Genomic DNA, 18,801 nt, shown 5'->3' with positions numbered 1-18,801 from the left:
GAATTCTTTATTGGCCAATGTGATTGCTCACATAAAGAATTTGTCTTTGGTGCATATGCTCTCAGTGTATGTAAAAGAAATGATACATTGGTCAAGAATCATAAGCTAAACTGAATGATAGTCCGGGTACATATAAGCAATGAAATCATATTGTAAATCGGTGCTTTAATTGTGCCGGTTTATTATTATTTTTTATTATTATTATTATTATTATTATTATTATTATTATTATTATTATTATTATTATTATTATTTTGCCGCGTTTGTTTTGCCAGGAGGAGGAGGAGGAAGTTAGTTAGCTTTGTTTAGGGGCGTATTTGTGAGTTATGTGCGTTCAACCTTAATTTGGTAACAGCTTTATTTTTCTCTCGCTCTGTTTAAACCAAGTAAAATTTCTTTTTAATAAAGTTAACCACTCCGAGTCCTTGGAGAGGGGTGGCATACAAATCTAATTAATAATAATAATAATAATAATAATAATAATAATAATAATAATAATTATCTTCTGGATAAGAACCTCAGTTCTTTCTTGGTGATTGTTTCTTACAAACAAACAGAAAACAAACTGCTGCCCTATTAAATATAAAAACAGGTGCAGGTTTTTAAATAGCATCTTAAAGAAATAATAACACAATACAGTGCAATAACATACCAATATAATCTGAAATATGAATGACTGCTTTTAAAAGAATGTTACAGAAACTAAATGCCTGCTCTGCATACATATATTTGACCCTGATTTTCAAAAATTGTTATCCAGTAAAACTTCGGAACAGAATGCAAAAGTTTTAAAATTTATAACAGGAGAGAAGTACAGTATTGCATTTTTATTATAGTCAATCAAATTTCTTAATTTTTGTCCTTATTCCAGCAACTGTTTTTGGAAAATGATCTCTGACATGTAATTCAAAGATACGGTGTGGCCCTCTGGCTTAAAGTAGTGCATCCTAACTAATCAATATCTAATTTTAAAATTACTAGTTTATGAAAATTATATTTTTCCTAAGTTGGCAGAGTAGTCACTTTTAAGAACTTTAAATGCTTTAATGTGATAGAATCATTAGTTTTTTTAAAGTCCAATTTTGAAAAGCATACAAACACGAGCAAACTAAATAACTTTAATTTTTCAAAATATTGAAAAGTTAAAGCTGCCATTGACCATGAATGTTTTGGAAGGCCTTGTTGTAACAGTTATTTCTTAGTTACATCAGGAATCAGTGTGCAATAGTTGAAGGAAATAAAGCATTTTTGCTATTTTGCATAGGTAAAGTCCCCTCATAGCCTCCCTTTAGGAAGTATTAGTCATCTTTTCTGTACTTCCCAAAATGAAAACAAGGTTTTCCATCATTTCAGCATGACCCACATGAATTCAACTCTTTTGGTACTCATACAGTGGAACCTGTGAGAACGCGATCTATCCAAACTGACAAGGTGCATGAACTGTTTTTTCAGGGAGAACTTTTAAAAATCACTATTAATTTACTATAGATTGCATTCATGCTGAGTTTATCTCTTTCTTCCTGTGGTATGGTTCTAGTTAGGTCATTTCCCTCATCACACCATATTTAATTTTAGAACCCAAAGCGTGGATAGAGTAGCACATAAAATATGAAACATACATTTTAATTTGTTGCCTCAACTTGTGATGAATTAAATCAATGGTTACATGTCACTATATAATTATATTTTATATATTTTATTATAATTACATAATCTCCATGTTCTGATGAATGTGGCAACTACTAATTCTTATTCTTTCTCACCCCTAGGAAGGAAGTAATGGCAAACCATTTCTGAAAAAAATCTTACAGAAAAAGTTTATGGACTTTTTCAAGCATCCCCAGAATCAGAAATAGTTGAACATGGGGGGGGGGGGGGGGGGGAGATGTTATTTAAAAATTAGCTTGCTTGGAAGTTTAACATTTTACAACAATCTTATACTTATTTTGTATCAGTTGCATTTGTTTATTACCTTTGCCAGACAAGATAGCTTTTCTTTAAAAAGTTTGGAAAATAGTATAATTTCACACAAAAGAACTTTACAGATTATCTTCATAGACTAAATATAGATTTAAAAATACTTACATTCTAATTGTGTACCCTAGTTTCAGATTTTTTGCAATTTCATGTATAATCCTTTTTTATGTTTATAAGATTCTTAAAGCCTCAAGATGGAAACATTCTAAACATTTCATAAATATGTTTATCAATAATTAAGAAATTAAAATTTTCATGGAGCTTTTTGATAATTTTTCAAATTTATTAAAGCAAAATTGTGAAGAGTTAAACTTTATAGTTCTATTCCATTTACACTTATTCCTTTATTTGTTATAGTCATTTATAAACAGGTTACTTGGATTTGAAATGGAAGAGCAGATATGAGATAGAACCTTTTCGCATTTCTGAATAGCTTGGCTATAATGTAATTCAAGTCTGCTATTATGTACTTGTTTAATTTATAGTAGCAATTTGCATTGTCTGGGAAGTTTAAAAAAAGGTTATTCTACTAAAGATATTCCTAAGATTATTATAGTTATATCTTTTTATTGTTCTTTGGTGCATTTGTTAATTGTTTGTGGTTTGATAAAACTAATTTGGTATAATGCATGCTTTTTGTTTGAATCTTGAAACAATGTAGCCATGTTCTGAATGTTGTGGCTTGGAATATGAGGTTAGGAACCTTCCAGTGGGATAAAATTCTAAATATTTTGAGGTGGGGAAAGTGGAAATTTGAAACAGGAAACAGGGCTAGTCCATGCTGAATGCCTGAAGGAATTATTATTTTTTAAATAATTATTTCCTAAATTTCCCATCAGATAATAAAAACAATAGTTTCTGACAGCTGGGCTTTCTATGTAGGCAACCATAAAATTAAGTCCAGAAAAAAAGCAACAGCAGGAGATTCATTTTAATATCATAGCCTCTAAAAAAACAAAATAAGATCAGAAAAAATACTTTTCTCTGCCTAATGGTTTGATATTTCTTTTCTAATGCGCTTTCTTTTGCAAAGCATTTTTATTTATTTTTCCTTTTTGCAAACTTAAGCCAAGAAACAAAACAACATTAAAATCAATTATATGTAAATACAGTAGATGTTTCTCAGAGGGTTATTTTTCTATGAAGAGCTTTCTTGGCTGATTTTTCTTATAGATGACTCATTGTTTGAAAAAAAAAATGATTAAAGAGGATCATGCATATATTTATCCAAAACACTGATATGCAAGTATACATAGTCCCTAATATACTTATATAGGTTGTCTTAACGTTTTAACTTTTGCTAGGTTAGATTTTTGCTTAATAATTTGTGTTCTGTTGATAGTGGTTTTTGTCTATCATATTATCAAAATAAACTGGATAATCCCAATATGCATTTTATTGGATTAAATAAAAAATTTTTAAGTAGAATATTAGTCAAAATAATATTTAATAATAAAATATAGAATTAATTAATTTTTTCCCTTGCCTTCATGGTGATTATTCATGATATGAATAATATTAACCACACTATGTCAGTACATAGTGTACACTGTCTTAACTCTCTAGATGTTTCTATTTTGAGGACCACGGAAAAGAGGTTAACATTTGGAGCAAGTGAGCTCTGCAGTAGTTTTAAGTTTCTTCCTTTATCTCTCCCCAGCAAATGGTATTTAAAATATGCTGCCTAAGATAGCAAAGAACCATGATTATTAGTAGTTACTGGTAACCAGATTCACCATGAATTAATGTTAAAACCATCTATATGGGTAGTTAGTTATCAGTATACTGAATGTTAAGAAATTCTACCATGCTACATAAAGGCTTATTGAATCTTCCCATATTTGTTTTTATCAGACGGCCCTGCACTCAAACACCATGAAGGCAAGGAAAAAACTTGTCTTTATTCTTATCCTTAAAAAAATATTAGTCAAATTTATATGGCCACCCATCTAACTATTGGACCTCTGGGCAATGCACAAATATAAAAAATATATCTAATTGGAAGGGAAAAAAATATCAGGACTGTATTAAAAAATCTGATCTTCTACATCTGGGAAACACTTCAGATTCACTTTCTAAAGTCCTCAACAACAAAATTAATCTCTTTTCTTAATTTTTGAAACATAATTCCCTTTATTAGCATGTTCAGCTGATAACTAACTGAACTGAAAGAAGTAGAATCACGCAATAGGTTGGATAGCTGTGCTTGTTCAGAGAATGAAATATGTACAAAAAATACTGTAGAGAGTAAATTCCACACTTGGGATCAATAAGAATAGAAGTGGAAATTAACATAACAAGGTCTTTATAGACAAGGGATACTACAAATAGTTACCATAGTTGAAAAGGGGTATTGTAGAACTAAAAAAATATTAAAAAGAATAACCAACACAATTAAGGAAACAGACGTTTCTATACTAGAAAGGGTTATATAGCAATCTGGGTTTTTTTTGTCTGGAACGAAGCCAAGGCATATTAAAAATACCAAAAATAATTGTGTAGAATTTTTTTCCCAATCACATTTCAGGCTGTCTAATAATACCAAAACACCAATGATTATACTTGTTAATGGCTTAGGATGGAGGTAGCGTATTCATTCTGGCCAGCGGTGAAATCTACTTACATTCCCTACAGGTTTGGAAGTGTGCACTTCACAAACATGCCACCATCGTGCACACTTTTTCGCCCTCTGCACATGCACAGAACACTGTGCATGCGCAGTGGATTAAAAACAAGTAAATGGCAATGTCCAGGCGGGTGGATGGAGCTTTGTGCCGTTGCCACTACCGGTTATCAGGATGAGGGATGAGGAAGAAAGCTAAGCTTCTTGTATTGTTAGATTTTGACTGTAATTGACTATAGTGACCAACCTGAAGACGATTTTCTGTGAGATATAAATTTGATGTAATACAAAGCTGGATAATTATGATCACAAGAGTTATATGTATCTATTAGACCTCAATAACTCTCCACTTTCCATGTGTGATATGGTAATGGGCGGGGAAGAACTGCAATATCACTGAGAACCTCACTTATTTACATCTGAAAATAGAGTGGTTAAATTAGAACATATTTTCCCAAACTGAGATGTACCTTCCTCAGTGAGATGCTGTCAGACTCCAAGGGAAAAACCTTTTGGTTATGTTACCATAAATGCACTTTTCCAGAGTTTTATTTATTTTATTGATTGATTGATTGATTGATTTTGTCCAATACACAATGAGGTACACATTGAGGGTTTTAGTGGGTGTACACATAGTAAAATACCTGATGAAGGTTATAGAGGATATATTCATAGTAAAATATATCTAAGAAAGAATAGAAGAGAAGTTATAGGAATAGAACATATCAATGAAAGAATAGAAGAAGAGATATAGGAATAGAAGAAAGATATAGGAGATATAGGAGAGCAGTAGGACAGGGGATGGAAGGCACTCTAGTGCACTTGTACTTGCCCCTTACTGACCTCTTAGGAATCTGGATAGGTCAACCGTGGATAATCTAAGGGTAAAGTGTTGGGGGTTTGGGGATGACACTATGGAGTTCGGTAATGAGTTCCACGCTTCGAAAACTCGGTAACTGAAGTCATATTTTTTACAGTCAAGTTTGTAGCTGTTAATATTAAGTTTAAATCTGTTGTGTGCTCTTGTGTTGTTGTGGTTGAAGTTGGTTGCCGACAGGCAGGACGTTGCAGCATATGATCTTGTGGGTGTCTTAGTTCATTTTCGTTGTTCATTTATAATCATTTTGTTTTGGGTTTTTAGGGGGTTGTGTACATTAAAATTACACTAAAAATAAATGTGATGGTAAAAAGTTTACTAATGCTTAGCTTAGTACATTTTCAAGATTACACAAGGTGAACAGGATAGAACATACACTACATTTTTATGAGAGTGTAAAAAGAACAGAATATTTGTTTTGTATGTATTAACAGTTGCATTTAGGGCAATATTTTTCCAAGGTGTCACTTACATTTTCATTGTATCTACTTCCCTTTTTCCTTCTTTCAAATCCTATCTATTTTTCTTTGTTCCTATTGATTCTTTTCTGCCTTGAAATAAACTTGATATGCAGCCAAAAATAATGGAGTATTCAGGATGTGGTCATAAACTGTTATCTAAAAGCAAAATGTAACTGTAAAATTATCAATTCCAGGTGAATTGATATTTGAGACCTTTAACGCAGATGGTTTGAGTCAGTTAGGCTTTGTATATTCTGTGTTAGTAACATAGATACAGAACATGTTTCAAATTAGTTTTATTCACATATGCTTCATAAATTTGGTTTTATTTATATCCTTCATATCTCTAAGACAATTTGATATCCATATCTTGGTATCTTTATTTTTATATTATTGATTTTGTCTTGTCCCTATAACATTCAAAATGTCTATGAATAAATTCAAACAAATATTTAAATGATAACATACCCGTATTTTTCGCTCTATAAGACGCACCTGCTGATAAGACGCACCTAGATTTTAGAGGAGGAAAATAGAAAAAAAATATTTTGAGCCAAAAAGGGGAGAGGAAGAGAGGAAGGAGTGAAAGAAGGGAGTGAGGGAGGAAAGAAGGGAGGAAGGAAAAGGAAAGCAAGAAATGGAGGGAGGAAAGGAAGGAAGGAAGGAAGGAAAGAAAGAAAGAAAGAAAGAAAGGGGGAAGGGACAGGAACAGAGAAAGGAAGCAAGGAAACTTATGAAAGGGGAGAGTAAGAGAGGAAGGACTGAAGGGAGGGAGGGAGGGAAGAAGGTAGGAAGGAGAAAGAAAAGAAGAAACAGAGGAAGGGAAGGTAAAAGAGAGAAAGAAAAAGAGCAAGAAAGAAAGCAAGAAAGAGAGAAAGAAAGAAAATGAAAGAGAAATAAAAATAGAGAGGGGGAATGAAAGAAATGGAAGGAGGGAAGGAAGGAGAGAAAGCAAGAGAAAGAAAGAAAGCAAGAGAAAGAAAAAAGAATGAAAGAGCAAGAGAGCAAGAGAGAAAAAGAAAGAAAGAGAGAAAGAAAGAAAGGCAACTTCAAAGAAAGGCTCACTGAGCATCTCTCACTCTCTCTTTCTATCCCTCTTTCTTTCTTTCTCTTCCTTTCTTTCCTCTTCCTTTATCTCCTCTCTCTCTCTCCCTCTCTCTTTCTCTCCCTCCTCTCTCCCCCTTTCCCTCTCTCTCTCTCTCCCTCTCTTGCTATCTCTCCCTCTCTCTTTCTCTCCCCCCTCTCCCCCCTTTCCCTCTCTCTTTCTCCCTCTCCCTCTCTTTCTCTCTCTCCCCCTCTCTCTTTCTCTCTCTCTCCCCCTCTTTCTCTCTCTTCTTTTCACTTTCTCTCTCTTGTTTTCTTTCTGTCTCTTTTGCTTTCTCTCTCTCTCACTCTTTCTCTCTTTTTTTTCTTTCTCACGCTCTTTCTTTCTCTTGTTCTCTCTCTCTTGCTATCTCTTTCTCTCCCCCCTTTCTCTCACTCTCTCTTTCTCACTTTCTCTCTATCTTGCTGTCTGTTGCTCTCACTCACTCTCGTTCTCTCTCCGTTCTTCCCAGCGGTGACGCGCGCACGCCCTGCCCGCCTCACCTTTGCCGAGAGCCCTTTCGTCCCGGGCTCCCAGCAAGGGGGTTGCAGGAGAGGCGGGGCCGGCGAAGGTGATATTCAATGTCGGGGGCGCTCGGGCGGTTGCGCGCGCTCCCTATCTCCCTGCTAGCCCACTCGGAAATAAGAAAAGCCGGCAAAGGCTTTTCTTATTTTGAATATTCTGAGTGGGCTAGCAGGGAGATAGGGAGCGCGCGCAACCGCCCGTGCGCCCCCGACATTGAAGACCTCCGCTGAGAAAAACCTTTGCCCGTCAAGAAGGCGCAGCGGCGGGCGGAGAGAGGGAAGGGGAGGCAGCGGCGTCCCTCCTGGCCTTGGCGGGCCGCCCGACCCTCCCCACCTCCTGCAAATGCGGCGGGCAGCGGGGGGAGAGCGAGGAGCCGGTTCTGGCGGGCGCGGGGCTTGGCTGGCTGGCTGGCGGGGGGAGCGCCGCTGGTGGTGCGGAGGGAGACCCTCCTCCGGGAGGGAGACCCTCCTCCGGGAGGGAGGGGGCCAGGCAGCAGCTAGCCAGCCAGCCGGCGGGATGGCGCTTCCGAGTTCGCAGCCTTCCCCCCCCCTCCCTGCCTGCATCTTCGCTCCATAAGACGGGGCTGATTTTTTTTCCTACTTTGGGAGGAAAAAAACTGCGTCGTATGGAGCGAAAAATACGGTAATTATCAATCTTGGAGCTCAAAATGTCACTTTGATGGATGCAGATGTTAGTAGCAACACCTGCCAATAAACACACTGTTGAATAGAGCTATCATTATTACCTTTTGGAATTTTAAGTTTTTTTAAAAATACCATTGCCTGTTCAATATGAATTGTTCCCCTTATGAATGTTTCTTGTCCATTAAAAACGATAGCTTGTTTGGACCGGATTGTTGACTAGTTTTGTAATAATATGAAAAATTTATCTTTAATTGCATAGTGTGTTTTAAACTTTGGAAAGCCACAGATAAATGAGCAGTATTAATTATCCATTACCTTTTGAAGCATATTTTTGGTATTTACTGTACGATTCAGGCTTCTGAATCTGTTTTTCAATCAGATTTTCCTACAGATTTGTATTGCTTCCACAGAATAGAATAGAATTCTTTAGATAATAAGTAGCACAGAAATTGACCAAATAGTGTTCACTGGATTTGTTTATATTAAGATGTATGTAAACACATACATTACTAGGTAAATTTCATTTGATGTTCCTCAGTGGTATTAGTTTTGTTGTCCTAGACCTAGAGTCAAATTTCATTTTCATTTTTAAAGCTATAACTGTTGACTCAGCCTTCCATCCTTCCGAGGTGGATAAAATGAGGACCCAAATTGTTGGGGGCAATATGGACTCTAAACCACTTAGAGGGGGTTGTAAAGCACTATGAAGCAGTATATAAGTCTAAGTGCTATTGCTATTTGAGTGAGTATTCAAATTGTTTCATATGTCATTTCTGTAATGGACCTGTGTAAAGTAGATAAATAGTATCATCTTAAATGAGGCTGTCTAAATGAGTCACAATATTGCTCATACATTTGTCTAGGAACTGTATGCGGAACTATATGCCCCACAAACTTTCTTACAAGAAATGTGGATTAAAAATAGTCTGTCAATATATTTTATATAGTATTGAACAATTGTATATTATACTTAAATGTCTGATAATGTAGAATTGCTGTTAATACTTTGATAAATCAATAGTAAACCTCATAATGATCTACTCAGAAATAGTATATACATATCTATAAAATACATCCCGTTATTGAATAAAATTTGCAAATAATATATTGGACTATTCTTTGGCATGAGCTAATGTTTAATCAAATCACTGACGCTTTTAGCAGAAATGTGGGGAATTTAAATATCCATGTATGTCTTCCTACCTTTTTGTGTACCTCAGATTATTCTAAATTGTCAGAGAATAACATACCAGTGACACAGTTATAATGTCTTGTTTTAGTATGGCTCTGATCATACAAAAAGTTGTGTATCCCCCTTTTTAACTAAAACATTACAACTTAATGAATTCTGAAAGCAACCTAGACCCGTGATGGCAAATCTATGGCATTCGTGCCACAGGTGGTACGTGGAGCCATATCTGAGGGCAAAGCATTGTCCTATATCAGCTCCAGCATGCATGTGAGCATTGGCCATCTGATTTTTGATAATCTGGAGGGAGGTGGAAGCTTTTTTCACCCTCCCCAGGATTCAGGAAAGTCTCTGGAACCTGTGGATGGCGAAAAATGGACTCAACAGGCCTCCGAACTTCTGTGGGGCCCATTTTCCCCCACAGGTTTCGGAGGCTTTCCTGAAGCCTGGGGAAGGTGAAAAACAGCCCAACAGGCCTGCTCGAAGTCCGGAGGCTTCAATGAGGTCTGTGCACATGCACGGAAGGGCCAGCATGGAGGGATTGTGCATGCAGGCATGGGGAGAGAGAACCCTTTTGGCATCCGAGCAAAAAAAGGTTCGCCATCACTGACCTAGCGCAATATCAACAAGTTTTATTTCAAGTTTTTCCATAATTGAATTATTTTCATATTGCTACAAGATTATAACAGTAAACTTGTTTAATTTTTTTAAATCGAAAGACAATTTAAAACATAAATAGATTTATTCGTTTTGGTTGTGGTGCTGTAATTTACAAAGGAAACCTCTTCTTGAACAAGAGCATTTGGAAAATTCAGCTTGGAGAAGCTGCATCTTTCCCCAATTCTGGCAGTTCATTTCAAGATTGTTTGGCTGCAGGGACAAAGCACAGCATTGTAAAGGAAGCTTGCATTCAGCAAAACCAAAAATTGCAGATGGCAGCAGGTGCATAGGCATCATTGTATTTTTCTGTTCTCTGCTTTGGTGACTATCCTGAGGTCAGCTAGAACTTTACACTTAGCACAATACATGCTTTGACGTTATTCTGTAAATTACATTATTCTGATATGGTGGGTTGGTTCTGTTCTAAGATATTTTTTTTCATTCCCAAGCTGCTGTTTGAAGAGGAGCCCCACCAGCTATTCATGCTTAAGGATAAGTGGTGGAGGTAAGAAGTCACTTCTTCATTGCTTATTTGACCCCTATGACAATCATTAAGTGTTGTACCACATGATTCTTGACAAATGTATATTTTATTTTATGTACGTTGAGAGCATATGCACCAAGACAAATTCCTTGTGTGTCCAATCACACTTGGCCAATAAAATTCTATTCTATTCTATTCTATTCTTCTAATTTTTAGTTAAGATGACAGATATTTTGCAAAATACCATACTTTTATATACAGAATTTGTAAAATGTTGAATTTGAAAAGGAAGATCAACAGATAGAAAAATGTACAGGCATGTGAGAATTTTGATGAGTGCACAGGAAGACATTTTTTAAAGCAAGCTCTAGTATTATCTTTGTTGCTAAAATGTAATGCATTTCTTCCAGCCTGTGCTGCATAAAGAGATCTGGTCTCAAAAGTATTCTTAATTGTTATATTAATCAGCAAATCGGATATCTTTCTTGGCAATTTAGAATTATATAATGTTGAAAACTGACCACTTTATCTTTTAGCAGTTTAGTTGAGTACTATGAGCCTTTTTACAAAAGTAGTGAAACGTTTTGCTGTACTCATAAGGAAGAAGTAAGCCTTCTTAAAAAAATAAAAAATAAAATGGCATTTTGAACAATCACGTTGAAAAGATGTAATTAGCTACAAATAGCATGATTATTTAGTCAGTGATGAGCAAAAGATGCAAATAAATGTAACTTCTTTATCTGCTATCAATCCTTAGTAAGGTACTAGAAAGAGTAGAACTGCAGGTGTTGGCCTATTTTACCTTTTTAGGAGTTTGGAAGTTGTAGGTATTAAAATGGATGCAGAAAGCATCTGATAGTTTCCATTGTTAAACAACTCTTTGCCAAAATAAAAATACATACCGGTAATTGAAATTCAGTTACTCTTGACACTTGTGTTACTTTGGAGATGGATGGGGATAGTTTTAACTATGGAAATGAGTCTTTCTATTCCTATTTTTACAATTTGAAAACCAGTCAATTATCAGGCTACTTTGTTGTTTTATTTCTGCAGTTCAGTATTAAGCTATGTATAGATATTTGGGAAATGAAGATTGCCTATTTCTGATCTGATAAATCTGATTAAGACCTCAGTACAACATGACAAACACGCATTGAGTGCATATAGCATTTATAACTGATGGTAGGTAAATGAGTACTATTTAGTACTATGACAACCATGTTATTCACCTATAACATCTTCGTGATTATCCAGCACATCCAAATATAATTGGTTTTGATTAAAGCATAAAAGACATACTTTTTCTGAGCATATAATCACTGTGTAATAAATTATAAAACTTAACAGAATTAGTTTGACTAACTACAAAAAGAATGAATAGTTGTCTAGCAACTTGTACTTTTCTGTTTGCAAATGCAGAAAGGTATAACCTATTTAACCAGGAGAGTCTTATTAATTTCTAGATCAGTGTTTCCCAACCTTGGCCACTTGAATATATTTGGACTTCAACTCCCAGAATTCCCCAGCCAGCGATTGCTGGCTGGGGAATTCTGGGAGTTGAAGTCCAAATATATTCAAGTGGCCAAGGTTGGGAAACAATGTTCTAGATCAATGTTTCCCAAGTGTGGCAACTATAGAGATTCTCAGTCATCCAGGTCATGATTACCCCAAAGGTGCTTTTTCTGGAGGCAACTAGACTTTTGGTTTTTTTCCCTTTTAAGACATTTTACATCTCTTCTATTCCCCACTGTGCTGTCAGAGCTAAAGAAACTTCTTGGATGAGAATGGAAATGTGTTCAAAAGAAAAAAACAAGAAAGTCCAGTTACCTGCTGAAAAAACATCTTTCGGATTTCTGGTGTGTGGATTCTAAATTTTCATTGCTGGCCAAATTGACTGGGATTCTTGGATTTGTAGTCCATTTATATTTCAGTTGCCATAGATGAAAAACAGTGTTCTAGATAAACTATACCAGTGATGGCAAACCTTTTTTCCCCTCGGGTGCTGAAAGTTTGCACATGCATGTGCTCACACCCATAATTCAGTGTCCCATATGTCCTGCCCCCATGCATGCATATGTGACCCCTTCCCTACGTGCAAATGCATGCACGACCACCTCCCCCTGCTGCCCCATTTCCCAACTTCCAATTGGTGCAGTAGGCTTGTTTTTCACCCTCCCCAGGTTCCAGAGGCTTTCTTGTAGCCTGGAGAGGGTGAAAATGGCCTCTCCAGCTATCAGAGGCCGAAAACACCCTCCCAAAATCAGCTGGTCAATGTATGCTGGAGCTGATCTAGGGCATATGGCTCTGTGTGCCACCTGTAGCAAACGTGCCATATGTTTGCCATTACAGAACTATGCCTTGCAACTTTTATTAAACTTGTGCTCTTTAGAGGTTTTAAGGTTGTACTAAATATTTTGACAGATTTTTTTTTCTGAATTTGGATTAATGTTGGAAACCATAATTATGCTTTGCATGCTTTATGGTGTTTGCACCTTAATAATCCTACAAATTTTATGCATGTGGCTCTTTTAACAACAACAAATCAAATAATTTGTTCTTCACATTGTTCTTACTCCTTTATGTGTTTCAGGATTTATGAAGGAAATACTAACAGTATCTAACTTGAGGATTTGTGTGTCTATATAGTTCGTTTTTTTTAAAAATGAGACAGGACGTTTCAGTTTTTGTAAATAAATTATCATATTTTTCGGAATATAAGAAGCACTCCCCCCCCCCCCCAAAATAGGATGAAAATTTGGGTGAGTCTTATACAGTATTCCCTCGACTTTCGTGGGGGATGCGTTCCGAGACCGCCCGCGAAAGTCGAATTTCCGCAAAGTAGAGATGCGGAAGTAAATACACTATTTTTGGCTATGATCAGTATCACAAGCCATCCCTTAACACTTTAAACCCCTAAATTACAATTTCCCATTCCCTTAGCAACCATTTAGATTATTACTCACCATGTTTATTTATTAAAGTTTATTAAAAAAAATATTTATTAAAGGCGGACGAAAGTTTGGCGATGACATATGACATCATCGGGTGGGAAAAACCATGATATAGGGAAAAAACAGCGAAGAATATTTTAATTAATATTTTTGAAAAACCGTGGTATAGACTTTTTGCAAAGTTCGAACCCGCGAAAATCGAGGGAACACTGTATACCCAATGTAGCCCTGCCCACCCATTGGCCCACACACTTCAGTCATTTTCGGCCTCTGTGCATCGCATTTTAGACCTGTTCCAGGCTTCAGGGATTGCCACAGACCATCACCGCCTCTCTTGTGTTTTCAGTCTCTGAACACCTCATTTGTGGTCTCTGCATGTTGTGTTTTCAGGCGGTTCCAGGCAGTGGGGATCGGCGTCATGAACCACCCTAAAACGTGACACGCAAAGGCCAAAAACAGAGCGTGTACAGGCCAAAAACGTGATGCGTAGAGGCAACAATGGGCGGTGGTGTGCTTTGGCAATCGCCACAGCCTTGAATGAGTCTGAAACAAAGTGTTCGGAGGCTGAAAATGCAAGATACAGAAGCCAAAAATGCGAGGCATGGAGCTGGTGATGGTCTGTGGCAGTCCCTGCATCCTGGAACATCTCATTGGGGGTATTCTGGGAGGCCTACCCACACGCCAATCAGCTGCTAGTGATGAATCAGGCTGCAATAATGTGCTGAAGCTGACCTGGCTGTTCACTATTTGCTGTCAGAGTTTTCAGAAGCAATCACAAGTAACTGATTCAGCAGGATTCAATAACTTCTCTTTATATATAATAATATTTTTTTAAAAAAATTGTTAGATTTGTAATGCATTGTATTACTGCTATGCTGTGAGCTGCCCCGAGTCTTTGGAGGGGGGCGGCATACAAATCTAATAAACTATTACTATAACACATGAAATAAATGTAGAATACCAAAAGCAAATTTTCCAATGTGGTAGTAAATACAAGCAAAACACAAGCAGAGGAGACGAGTTTCAGATCCAGAGCTCAGCATAGCATGCAGCTTTAGCACAGAACAGTTGAGCTAAGCCACGCCCAGGCTCCTTGCTGTTTCCTCCATGCGAGCCGCGCATCAGCAAGGAGCCTGGGTGTGGCTTAGCTCAACTGTGCTGCTCACACAATAAATACTGTTTCAGTTTCCAAACAGCCCTTTCACACACTGACAGGATGCTAACCAGATGAATATTGATGGATGTTGGGAGGCAGAGGTAAGCTCCCCACCCTCCTTATTTTCCTCCCCCAAAACTAAGGTGTGTCTTATACTCCGGAGCATCTTATACTCAGAAAAGTATGGGAGCTTGGTTTTTTTGCCTGTGATCCAGATTAAACTAAATGTTTAATCTAAATGGATCTTTATGAAGTTTTCACTGCTTCCAGTAAGTTTCTTTTATAGCAGTTTTGCTTCACCTCTGCCTGGCTCTTTTTTTCTAGTTTATACTGTTTACCTTTTTCTCCTGCCCAAAATTCTTGAAGAACAGATTTGTTCCTAAACTAGATGCATTTGTACTTCCATTTTGCCGCTCCGAGTCCTTGGAGAGGGGTGGCATACAAATCTAATAAATTATTATTATCATTATTATACTTGTCCTCATAAACCTGCCTGACTTTGCATACAAGTATGGCTAATAGCTTGATTAGCCGCCCCAAGTCTATGGAGAGGGGCAGCATACAAATCTAATAATAAATAAATAAATATCTAAACTGATAATACAACACATCGATTAAATAAATGGACAAATACAGAATTCTGGTTTAATCTACCTGAAGACATCATTAACAACAAACAATGGCTTCATATTCTTGTGTTTTCTGAATGGATAAGGCCAGGGATTTTTGCTTACATTTAGAGTAAGAGTTTATCCCAACAATTGCTTTAATGGGCTTTCCTTCAAGCTATGAAGTGGCACAAAAATATGCAAGCGTATTCCTGTCTTTACATTTTCATTGAAAATTGAAGTATAATTTAAGGAAAGCAGTTTGGAGGATTTCCTGTTTTCATAATATGGGGTGTGGCTGGAGCTAAGAGTGGAGGGACATTTTGACCCCCGTGTGTAGATGTGTGTCAAATATCAAATACCTGATATTTGAATTAGAAACAGATTCCCAGTAAAACGGGAGACAGAACTACCCTACCGATTATCTGCAAAGTTTGATCTATGGCCTTGACGTGATGGAAGCTGTAGTTAGAAGCAGGACTCAGCTTTTGGGGGCAAATTACTATCCTTCAAGTGGCAATGTTGTCATTTCTCATCTTTCCACCTCTTAGTTGTCCTGACACTCCAAGCTTGGTATCAGGAAAAGATGGCCAGAAAAATACTTCTCCCATTTTTTTGTCATTGTAAGGAGATTGTGTGACAAATTGCCACTGGATGAAGCAGGATGGAGCGTTCTGTCATATAAACTGCCTAACAGTTGGGTCACGTTCTTGCACATATTTAACAGTCTTGCATGAAGCATCTAGATCGGGTGCCAAACTCATCCCCCCAACCCCCCCCCCCCCAAGCAGGCAGATATAAATGTAAAGAATAAATATACAGTATATTCTTTGTATTTCCTTTTTTGGTAATGCTTTACATGATTAACTTACTTTGTATTAGAACTATAAACAATTTATATATGAGTTTGAAACAACTTGATGGTATATAATCTTTGAAATGGCAGCAACATTTTTGCAACAAATTTGCAGTATCTATGAAAAAGTTTTAAATTGGAAATAGAAGCTGCTAATACTAACAGTACTTCAGATTTAGATACTAAAAACAAATCTGTTTCTCACTATATAACTTTGTTCCCTCTGAAAATTAAAGGTTTTAATGCTGGGGTTTTGACTTAATTTTTTGAATATGTGCCTTGATAAGATTGTTAATAAATATAATTTTTCTCAGCATTAATTGCTTGCCTGTCTGCCTGCTTCTCCTAATCAAAATAAAAGAGATGCTATCTTACTTGTAACACCATTTCTTACGATAAGTAAAAATAAAATAAATTTAATCAATGCATTTTAATTATTGGAATTATATTTTTTAAGATTCATACTACAAACATTTTTACAAACAAAATATGTATGAGAATCGCCCAGAAAGTAATGCACCACATTTTTTTCTTCAACAATTATTTATTGGACATAATGAAACTTACACACAAGAAAGAATGATGTTTCTTCTACACTCCCTATTTTTCCACCTAATCTCTGTCCCACTCTATGGCCTTCCTCCAGCGAGGCACCAGGGTGTATATGCCCTGTCAGTACCACTCCTTGTTCTGGTCACGAAACCATTTGTGCACTCTGCGAATCATCTCTTTGTCATTCTCAAAATGTCTTCCGCAAATGGTATCCTTTAATGGCCCAAATAAGTGGAACAAATGTTTGTGAATGTTCCCAACAGTTTCTTTCTCCGCAGTGAGAAATTCAATGACGACATGCTGCTTGTAACTTGCATCACTTACAGATCCCATTTTAAAACACTGCTGAAGAAACGCAAAATTTACACATGCACTCCTGACAATTCAAATAATGTATATCTAAATTTTCGCATTCATACCATTACTGTAGGCTGAGGGGGGGAAATGTGGTGCATTACTTTCTGGGTGACCCTTGTATAATATTTTAAAGATACGAACGATGTATTTTGTATATATATCAGTTTGTTCAGTGTTTGTGTTTTACCAAGCACGAGAAAATACTTTTTTACCCATTGTTTAAATTTTGGGCAATATTATACCACTAGATATTTCTTACATTACGAGATAAAATTCATTTTGACTTTTTTTCTGCTTCCAGCATAGCAGCATGTTTTCAGGGAAGCATGGCTTACAGTTTTCAGTTCTTTCTTTGGGCATTTGTCCTAATAAAAACTCATAGGTTGTATTATTCTGCCCTCAATAGATAATACATTTAAATCTCATGGTAAAAAAGATGCTTTATAGGAAATTGTAAACTAATTGTAATTGTGGGAATTGTAAACTAATTGCATGTTTTCACATGACTATATATTAATCTGTGCATGATGGATAACTTTAGGTTTTTCTTTAACATTAGATAAGCATGAGACCAGCGTGGCACAGCTGTATGTATATGCACAATTGAAGCAATTGCACACTTTATTGGCTGACAATCTTGGCATTTTTAGTAAAAAAACAAAATTTAAAGACCCAACACATTTGTGTTTGACTTGTCAAATAATCTTGCGTTGTCACCTGATGGAGCCTTCTAGTGGTGAACAACTCTATGATGACCCTGATGTTGGAAACAAAACTCAAGATCCAGAAAACAAAAGGCAGCCTGAATCTGAACAAAAGCTGTCAAAAATTACTCACAATGCCTTGGAGAACATTAATGTAATTGGTCAAGGTTTGAAGCACCTCTTCCAGCAACAGCGTAGGAGGTCGTCAGTATCTCCGCATGATGTTCAACAAACTCAGGTTGATATGGAACCTGAAACAGAATTGGAAAACCAAAACACTTGTGCTGAAATTGATGGTGTCTCTACCCACTCTACAGCTCTGAATAGAGTTCTCCAACAAATCAGAGTGCCACCTAAAATGAAGAGAGGAACAAGCCTTCATAGCAGACGGGGCAAGTCAGATCCTCCAAAAGGAAGTCCTCAAATCAACAGGAAGTCTGTCCAAGATATTAATTCAGGTCGTCCCAGATCCTCATCTACTACTGATGCTCCATCTAATTTCTCAATTCTGGAGATGGCCTCTCCTATCTGCTTAGCTGTTGATGACGTTGGATCAGTAGATCGGGTGAGTATAGAAAAATTTCTTTTTCTTCTATGATATTTGAAGTGCTATTTTTCAAACTGTTGAGGAAAAATAGAGGACAAATCTTTTTTTCCTTGGCTATCATACTTTAAGGGAGACCATATAAACTTCATTTTAAATACTACATTAGCAAAGCAGTTGTACTTTAATAAATATATATATATCCTGATTTTGTGTGGTTTTCATACATTGTAAGCTGCCTTGAAATCTGTTTTGAAGGGTGAGCATATAAATCTAAATAATAGTATAGCTTGCTGGGGATGTAAATACTCTTGAGTTGTATTGTTTGTAGAGCCTTTAAAACGTATTTGGACAAAGTAGAAGCCTATCATATAGATCATTTCAAAAATAATAACATTAACTCCCTTTCTTCTTTTGATATCAATTTAAATTCATAAATATATGGATTTGTGTAAAGTACGCCAACATTTCTACTATTACGTGACATTGCTATTGTGGAGTTTAACATTTGCGGATCAGTGGCTTTCTTACTGCTGAAACACTGTCAGC

General features: G+C 36.5%; 1 protein-coding gene across 3 annotated transcripts in view; it reads left to right on the top strand.

Annotated features, from left to right (window-relative positions):
- Nucleotides 1–18,801, top strand: part of TMCC1 (transmembrane and coiled-coil domain family 1) — an 87,664-nt gene that overhangs the window by 872 nt on the left and 67,991 nt on the right. Inside the window, exons 2-3 of one of the 3 annotated variants that reach the window (XM_070738312.1) lie at nt 10,490–10,545; nt 17,564–18,273. In XM_070738312.1, the coding sequence (XP_070594413.1) occupies nt 17,725–18,273 (549 nt within the window). In that variant the 5' untranslated portion in view covers nt 10,490–10,545; nt 17,564–17,724. Of the gene's footprint in view, nt 1–10,489; nt 10,546–17,563; nt 18,274–18,801 lie in introns of those variants that run through there. The other 2 variants (XM_070738313.1, XM_070738315.1) reach the window with 2 other exon arrangements.

Source organism: Erythrolamprus reginae, chromosome 2, assembly GCF_031021105.1.
Source record: "Erythrolamprus reginae isolate rEryReg1 chromosome 2, rEryReg1.hap1, whole genome shotgun sequence".
Taxonomy (NCBI): Eukaryota; Metazoa; Chordata; class Lepidosauria; order Squamata; family Dipsadidae; genus Erythrolamprus; species Erythrolamprus reginae.
This window is presented reverse-complemented; position numbering and strand designations above follow the sequence as displayed.